This window comes from Vipera berus (assembly GCF_964194415.1).
Source record: "Vipera berus genome assembly, chromosome: 1".
Lineage (NCBI taxonomy): Eukaryota > Metazoa > Chordata > Lepidosauria > Squamata > Viperidae > Vipera > Vipera berus.
The window spans coordinates 36,061,645-36,071,243 of NC_138202.1; the positions used below are offsets into that span (position 1 = coordinate 36,061,645).

Consider the following 9,599-nt stretch of genomic DNA (forward strand, 5'->3'; position numbering starts at 1 on the left):
ACATTAGGAAAAAAAATACAGGAAGTCATGTGATTTTTAAAATAGATCATTAAACACCGGCTGCACAAATAACACTTTCCATTACCTCATACACAGAAAGCAAGTATCAGTAATTTAAAACCGCAAAGTTGGGGTCATATGGTCTCTTCAATACTGAAGATTAATTTTTTTTATCTCTCCCATGCTTAATTCAAAATTCTTCAGAACTACCAATTCATAATTTTTGACATCCAGTTTAATCTCTTCTGACAGGCACCAAGGATGATAGATGGAGTAATTTGAGAGCAGTTTATTGTTCTTCAGCTATAGACAGAATCTAAAGTATAACTATAGATATACTGTCTCTAGAAAGAAGCCCCTCCCTCCTGGAAATGCAAGCTACATTCTACCACATTTTGATTCACAAGTACACTTACATCTCTACTTCCTTGCATGTATTTATCAACTGAGCTCAATCTGTCAGGTCTTGTCCAAGAATAACATAACAAGTTCAGTTTTTTATTTGCTTACACCACATTGGCAGAATCTTGCTATGTTACACTTATATTACCCTAACCCAGGGGTAGGCAACCTTGGCTCTTTTATAAGTCATGGACTTCAACTCCCAGAATTCCTGAGTCAGCATAGCTGACTCAGGAATTCTGGGAGTTGAAGTCCATGAGTCATAAGAGAGCCGAGGTTGCCTACCCCTGCCCTAACCTAAGGCATCCTTATGATCACAGAATTTCTGTTGCTAAGCAAGAGAGTTTTTTGCCACATTTTTAAATGAATCACTGAAGTTGTTAAGTAAATCATGTGGCTGTTAAGTGAATCTGGGTTTTCACATTGACTTTGCTTGTCAGAAGCCTGGGAAGATTACAGAGGGTGACTACATAACAGTGCAACATAAGTACATGCTAGTTGCGAAGTGTCCAAATTTGATCATGACCATAGGGATGCTGCAATGGTTGTAAGTGTGAAAACTGGTCGTAAGTCACTTTTTCCAGTGCTTTTGTAACTTCAAATGGCCACCATACAAATGGTTGTAAGTCTAGGACTACCTATACACCTAAGGTGAGTCTAAGAAGTGACTATCTTAAATCTCTTCGTTTTCCACAATCCATCTGTGGACTATGCTGTTTCTTGTCTCACCCAACTCCTTGGAATATGCTTCATTCATCCTGGAAATCTGCTGCATTACTATAGTTCATCACATCTCGTTCAGATAAACTACACTCTTTCGTTTTGTTTCACACAGACATCTTTTATTTTAATTAATGTCATTAGTCAACTCGTGTTCTTTATCATTTATTCCATTCTAAATCACAATTTTATTAAACAGAATGAAAAATAAACAAGTCCATGCCTAGAATCATCCAAAATGTATTCTAATTATCAACAGTAATTTGCAAATTTCAGATACTGCTAATAGATCTGGATGAAGTTGCAGTATCAAGAAATATTCTGCAATATACTGCCATTTTGGTCTTGTATTATCCTAACTTTATCTTGCAATAAATTATTCAAATGGTTTACAAACTAGATCTGAATAAGGTGACTGAAAGTATAAAAGAAGAATTTTAACTGCTATTTTGTTTCTGGAATTATCCTAGGAAGATCTAAATGAATAAGTAAAAGTTTTTGAAAGCATGAAAGTAAAATATATATATTGTGGTTGAGCAAAAAAACCTGATTCCTCTTACTCATAAAGCAGTATCTAGTCAAGGAGAATTCAGATCTTTTAGATATATTCCTCAATAATTGCATTTAGTCAAGTGTTCCTTGCTTTATACTGGCTTAAATTTAGGAAAGTGTAAAGAAAGTGCTAAAGAGATTGGGAAGCTGGGTGGGCAAAGCTCCAGAAATGAAGATTCCTAAAGCTAGAATTGTTTATTGCTGTTGTTTATACTATTTTATATAAATTGTCTTTTCTCTAAACATTTTTGTATCTGAACTATGCCAGTTTACAGTTTACAAATAGTTTTCTACAGAATTCTAATTCTAATTTGTCAAGATTCAGTGCAAACAACATTTACTTAAAAGTCATAATTCTCTCAAATATTAGAGGATTCTTTATAGACATACAGGGAACCAACATGGCTTAAGGAAAACGGGACTCAATTATCAATTTCTTAGCTGACAATGCTGCAGTAATGACACCACCGCAATGCAGCACACTGACGCTGCTCTCTGGAAGGCACACCCAAATGGGGAAACAGAAAGAAAGAGCAAGGAGCTTGAATAATACATCTCTAGAGGGAAAAAATACTAAGTGAACTTTTAAGCATTTTTCATAATATCAAGGATTCAGTTGACATAATAATGGACAAATATTGCTATTCTTTATTAAAAAAGCTAAAATACTTTTAGCAAGGCTTACTAGATTTTTGTGTTTTAGAAGGGGGGAAAAAACACCTGTTCCTGCAAGATGTTTCACTATTCTGCTCAAATTTTATGCACTTTTTATCAGAAATCAACACTTTCTAAAAACAAACTGGTTTTTTTTAAATGCTCCAATATAAGTTGGCATTATTTCTGCTTTATAGTTTATTCTAAATCAAAGTTATTCTTAATGAAATAAAATGATGAAATTTATTTAAAAAGGAGAATTAAATTTTGCTGTCATTCAGGTAAGAAATATTTATTTTCCAAAAATCCCACCATATCAGATTACTCTTGAAAAGTCTCAGAAAACTGCAATATCTGCAAAATGCAGACTGGTTTAATTATTGCAATAAGGATTACATGAGTCTCTACTGTAGTGAAATATCTGCACTGCATACCAATTGCTTACTGGTCATAATTTAAGGTGCCCCAAGTGGTTTGAGCCTGATTATCTGAGGAACTATCTCCTATTATGAACCTTTGTGGACATTAAAATATTTTTTATCAGAATTGTATTTATCTGGGTTATAAGAGAAGACCCTTTTCCGATATTGCTCCCAGACTAGGAAAACAACTACCGTATTATGGGCTTCATGATTGGCCTAATTCTCTAAGCACTGACAAACTATTTCAGGTTTTAACTGGTGTAACACCTTTTAAACATTTGTTAGCCACCATGACTGCTCATTTGAAAATAAAATATTGAGTGAATATAATATCAGAACTTGCAGCTTAAACTTTACAAAATTGTATTACATCTCAAATCAGTAATTTGGGCATACAATTTAGATTTGCTTGACAAACTTAAGAGATTTGCATGATATGATTCTTACCTTATTCAAAGGATCTATTAAATTACAAAAAAGTCTAGGCTTTTTGTATAGTTATTTGGCAGTGTATAATGAACAGAATTATCAACTAAAATGTGCTATTTTGATTATCATTTAATACTAGTTGATCTCATTTAAGTGATATCAGCAATTACTGCACAACACATCTCAAAAAAGGGCTCTTCCCAGATTTTGGAAATAAGGAGGGTGATTTAGTGATGCAAATAATCAAGCTGTATTATTACCATGATTTAAAATGTAGTGCACAAGATAGTTCCAACAAATCTGTAAATCTATTTACACAGTCTATAATAACTTTATCAAAATTATTTTATTTGTAAAAGACCATAAAAGAATCTACCATTCAATCTGGAAAACACCCAAATATACCTTTCAAAAATACTTAGTCACAAATGAGTCCTACCACTAATTTAGAAGTTTTGGAGAATTATTACTGTGTGGAATTGAACAGAGAATGCTTACAAACAGTTGTACAATTCTTCAACCACAAATAACATTTAGAAGAAAGGATGTGTTTAATGTACTGGAATAATTACCATAGCTTTTTATATAAACTAAAAACATTCTAAACTACTTTTTCAAATTTCAACAATACCTATCAATATTTTAAATATTGCAAATGATTACGTCTGATTACATAGGAAATGTCTCCACTTAGAAATCTCTTGAATGACTTCTAAAACTGCTTAAAGAAATTGCAGACATTTGGATGGTATTCTTCCTTGTCACCCCCAAGTTATCAAATTTAATCAATTAGTAACTGTATTTGGTTGGGCATTCATGTTTACATTTTTAGAAAGATTAAAATTCACCTCTTCAACCAAGCCTTTCATACAGTTCTATGACAGTGTGTAATTTTAGATTTATATTCTTTGTTTCTAATCTTACTTTTATAAAACCAGTAATTGTTTGGACAAAGAAACTGAATTTCACTTACAGAAACTTTTGCTTTTATACTATAGTGATATACTTTTAATTAAAAGACACTTATCTTTAAGCCCTGGAAATATACATTTAAACTAAGTGCATATGGAATTGCAATAACACTATGGGGACTTATTGGTGTTCCATCTTGAGAATCTTTTTGTATTTATTAGGAAGTGCAAAATGTTATTAAGCAGTATGTTTTCCCAAATATTTCTTAATCTTGTAGTTAAATAATTTACAATGAAAATGCATACAAACAATGTATAATGGAGTTTACTGTGCAAAATACAGATATTTCAACTCATCAAATAGGTACTAAGGTGGAAAGGGTCACTGATTGATTCTAGCGTATTAGACTGATGCAAGCAAATCTGATTGTTTCATTTCCTAGCTATCTGATGATCCTATTCTCACTGTAAGGCCAGGGTGCAGTATAATGCTAAGCATTTATTTTTGTTAAAAGTTCATTCCCAAATAGGTACTATTGTCCACTTTAAATTTTCTCTTGTATCTTAAGTAATCATACAATGATCAGTTACATTCATTTGGCATTCAAGGAAGGCAGAATCCCTGACATGCCTAAAAGTGGTAGTAAGTGATGGGGCAGATCACTTTGTCTGAGGCTTTGACAAATCAAAAAAAACTTTCCCAGATGGTTATGCCTCAAATTTACAGGGAATAGAATTTACTTCAATGTATGATGCTTTACTAGGAGTCATAGAAGACATGGATTGCGAGCAAATGGCAAAAGCCGGTCAGTACCGTTCAGAGCATATAGACCTAGCAAATAATCTGGGGGGTAAATCAGCTTCCCTAGGATCTGGTGCTCCAAAGATGAAACCTGATTTACAGTATTGATAAAACAAACACGGTCGATTCGCGCCAGCCGTGTTTATGTCAGCTGGGCTCCATCATTTAAGGCGCTGGCAAATATTCAATTATCGCCAGCATTTGCAAGATCGAGCGGTACAAAGCCACACACTAAGAGGACACACACACTCTCTCTCTCTCTCTCGCCAGTCTTTCAAGGCCGGGGCTGGAAGTGGGAGAGAAAGAAGACACTCTTTCGGGCCAGGGCGACTACGGGCTTCTTCTAGAGCAGGGGTCTTCAAACTTGGCCCTTTTATGACTTGTGGACTTCAACTCCCAGAATTCCTCAGCCAGCAAAGCTGGCTGAGGAATTCTGGGAGTTGAAGTCCACAAGTCATAAAAGGGCCAAGTTTGAAGACCCCTGTAATCTAGAGCTAATGGATGCGGGCTGCAAAACGCCGGACGGCCACTACTAAAGGGGAGCAACACTACGCAGTACCCTCTCAAGGGAAGGCCTGCTGACATCGAGTCCTCCGGGTGGAGGCAGCCCCGGCCGACAATGCAGACAAAGGAGCAAGAAGACGAGCCGCCATTTTGACAGCCCCCGCCGCCTGCGGCCACACCCTCTCCATCCTTCTCCCCCCGCGCATCGGCGGCTGAACCGCTGGGCGAGAGAGCCGCTCTCCCAGCCCGTCGCCCTCTCCTCTGCAGCCCCATCCGAGCGCACGCCGGGGCGCAAGCGCGGCCGCCCCGCCGTGGATGGGTGACTCACCCTTGAGGGTGGAGCGCTCCACCAGCACTGCGTGGACTTGCGGGTCCGAGAGGAACTTCCGCATCTGTTCCACGGCGCCTTTCTCCTCCAGCGCCGCTTCCAGGGCGGCCGGGGCCTCCCCGCCGTCTTCCAGCAGAAGAGGCACCAGCTTCCGCAGGTGTTTCTGCAGCACAGACACGTCCGCCACATTTTGCACCGCCGAGCCGGCCGCTTCTAGGCCGCCGCCGTCCTCCCCTCCGCCGCCACCGCCCGAATCGGACATGGCGGATGAGCTTTCCGGCTGTCGAGATGGACGGAACAGTAAGAAGAAGCTCCCGAGCCTCCCCGCCGCCGAGTTCTGAAACTTCGCACTGAGCCCCGCCTCGTCCACGACGCCGTTCTTTAACTTACGCCTCCTCCTCGCGACAGTCACGCCCCGGAGGATCCTGGGAAGTGTAGTCGGGAAATTATGCGGCTGGGAAGACGGGCTTAGACGCTGCGGCGAAGGTCGATTGGAGTCCTTGGCAAACGAGTCATCCATCCAAAGTTACGCGAATCGCAATTGAGTTTCTAAAATCCTACTCCGTTCTCCCCGAGGCATTATTTTGTTTGATTCCAATGCGATAATAAGGCCATGCTTACGGAAAGATCGCAAAATGCTAGTAGGCGACATTTTCAGTCTGCATTTAGTTATAGGAGTGCGGGAATCGTTTCAGTTTCAGCTTATGCCGCCACTGTTCCTTGATATTCTGGACTTTCCTCTGGTCGAAGAAGAAATACTTAGACCAGGGGTCTTCAAACTTGGCCCTTTTATGACTTGTGGACTTCAACTCCCAGAATTCCTCTGCCAGCAAAGCAGACCCCTGATCTTGAAGACCCCTGATCTTAGGCCATGTAGATTAATCAGCTTTAACGTTAGCGTTAACCTCAGCCAAACTCAGGCCTCACAGTAAGTTTTTTAGGTTAATAGGCTTATACTGAAAAGGTTAAAACAAGTGCTAACCCTTAATAAATGGATTCGGAAAAATATAATTGTATCACTAAGCTTGGGACAGATGTGTGATCCAAACACAGAACTAATCTTTATGCTGTGTTCCTTGAGAGATCTTGACAAAGATGAAGGAAATCCCCAAAAGGACTGGCCCCAGAATTCATAGCAACCGCTCAATATTGGCAGTGAAGGTTAACAAACCAGGAACAGCTTTGGAACTGTCTTTGCTGTACGTGGAGAAGCCTTTATTTTCTTGCTGCCTCAACCTCTTCCTAAATTGCAATAGAATGGCTGGAAGAGGGCCAGATATTCTGGCAACTATCAAGTAGTAATTAACCATTGATAGAAAACTTCATTAAAGAAATGGGACTTATTTCTGAATTAAATTGTAGTACAATTATTTGTAACATTTAATTCATACATCATTTGGGAACTCTCAGTAACTTTTACATAGTATTATGCTAAATGAAAATTGTTTTTTAAATACTACTGTATAAACCACTATTGGCTGGATCAACCCAGTAATGTAAGTGTAAACTTTGGTTTATAAATCACAAAATCTAGGTTTGTTCATTGTGCGGAGCTATGATTTCCTTCTTGCTTTGCATGTGTAACTTCAGCCAAACTATGAAAAATAGCTTAGTATAAAGTGGGAAGTAACTATTGAGCTATGTATTTTTGAATGAAATTGGACTGTGAAAGCTGCATAGAAGTTTGGGGACCTGATATGAGTAAATGATAGGACAGGGAATTCTTTCTAAGTTCCAGAAGCTAACTACACAGAATGTCCAAATTATACTTATTCCCAATAGCAGAATATTTTGAGCTTGTTTACATGACACACTAAGTAACCCAGACTTGGTTGACTTATTGACCATTTTGACCAGTGTTCCTCACAATGGAAACACTTTTTAAAAAAATAATTTGATTTTTTTTAAATGGATTTCATTTTTAATTAAAACACAGACACTGGGACCAGAAAATAAGGAAAGATTGATTTTCCATCTATCCCTTCATCTCCAACTGAGCAGAATTAATGATTTGGCTACAGTGTTCCCATTTTATGGCTGTTCTGTCTGGGACCTTTCCCTCATTACACCTGACTACAGTTTGAAGTCAAGCTGGCAGATTCTGTCATTCCCCCCATGATATCTCATTCAGACTGATGGGACTTAAGTTATCTTTATGGTAGCAGTGCTAACATATATTTCTAATACCATCCAAGGATAGCCTTAAAATGTATACAACCTGTTAGATTTTGTCACTGTAGGGAAATCAGATGTGTGGTCAGAGTATGGATCAGCAATAGGGACATTGGCCCATCTTGTTCATGTAGAACTGCTGTCCTTGGCTTTGGTTTAAAGCAGGGGTCAGCAAACCGCGGCTCAGGAGCTGCATGCGGCTCTTCCATCTGCTGTGGCTCTCTGTCCTCTGCCGTCGTGTGCAGTCCCACAAACGAAAGAAGTTTGTGGGACTAAAAAAAAAAAGTTCAATCAATCAATTGCAACTTCTTGTGGAAAAAAAAGATTTGCAAGGTTGAAATTGATTTTTTTTTAGTCCCACAAACTTCTTTTGGGACTGCACACGGCAGCGGAGGAAGTGATGGAGGACTGTGTCGGAGCTGGAAAGGAGCCGCATGGGTCTGATCGGGGACGGGAAAGGGGGGTTTCTGTCAGGCATCTTGTATGGAGCCGGGGAAACAGGCTGGGTGGGGAGAAGTGCCAATGCTGCTGCCATGAGGCTTGGCAGATCCCCCCCGAGCGGCCATGATCCCCCCTCCCCAGCCAGCCAGCCACCATTGTCCGACCTACTCCTTGCCTGGCTGGCCAGTTGGCACAAAGCATCACCCACTCAAGCGGCGACCAGTGCCTTCGGTGCCTCAGACAGAGCCAAACTGAAGACAATGGAGGCGCAGCAGTGGGATTGCTCTCAAACAATAAGAGCCGGTGTGCTGCTCGCTCGTGTACACCCACCTTATTGAGAGCAATCCCACTGTTGCACCTCTACTTTCTTCAGCTCAGACGGAGCCGAGGAGCCACTGATGGCCTCGAGTGGGGAGGATGAGCTTTGCTGCTGGGCTATGCCTGGGCTACACCCTGCCACTGCCTCCCAAACTTCACCTTTGCCACTGGGGGAAGCAGCGGCGGGGAACTCCGTGTGTGTGGGGGGAAGCAGCAGTGGTGGTGAAGCGCTCTGTTGGGGGTGGGGGAAAGCAGTGGTGGTGGGGCACTCGATGCGGGGGGGGGAAGCAGAAGTGTTTTGTGGCTCCTGGTGTTTTATTTTTGATGGGAAACAGGTCCAAATGGCTCTGGTTTAAAGTAATCTTTTAAAGTAATGCAATAATTTGTATCAGTTTAATAAGCATACAAACAGTGGTACCTTGGTACTTATCATTAATTGCTTCTGGGAGGATATAATGAGTATCAGAAATGATGAGTACCGAACAATTTTTTCCTATAAGGAATAATGTAGGGAGTCACAATGCAGCCAACACCAACAAGTTCTAGCTTATGTGTTGAGTACCAAACGATCAATGAATACAGGGACCAAAATTTCACATCAACATGTCGAGTGCCAAATTTCATGAGTTTCAAAGCAGTTGAGTACCAAGATACACTGTATAAGCTTTCTATGTAGCACTCGTGCAATAACATAAATATGTTATCCTGAAAAGCACAAATTAATGACACTAAATGTCTTGAGAATTCACTTGCTATTCAGGTCATTGGTTACATATAATAGGACTTCGCTCAGGCAGAGGACCAGTATTTATTTACTCTCCATTCCACAGCTACTGCAGCTTTCTTTGTAAAGATAATCTAGAGCAGATATGTCAAACTCGCAATGTCACGTGATCTCACGCGATGTATCAGAGCTTTTTTCCCATTGCCAGCAATGGGGTAGG

General features: G+C 40.0%; 1 protein-coding gene across 1 annotated transcript in view; it reads right to left on the reverse strand.

Annotated features, from left to right (window-relative positions):
- The window catches only part of DYNC1H1 (dynein cytoplasmic 1 heavy chain 1), a 63,435-nt gene extending 57,270 nt beyond the window's left edge, over positions 1-6,165 (reverse strand). Inside the window, exon 1 of the mRNA XM_081314004.1 lies at positions 5,725-6,165. Within this exon, the coding sequence (XP_081170130.1) occupies positions 5,725-5,986 (262 nt within the window). The 5' untranslated portion in view covers positions 5,987-6,165. The remainder of the gene's footprint in view (positions 1-5,724) is intronic.
- Between the last annotated feature and the right edge of the window lie 3,434 nt (positions 6,166-9,599).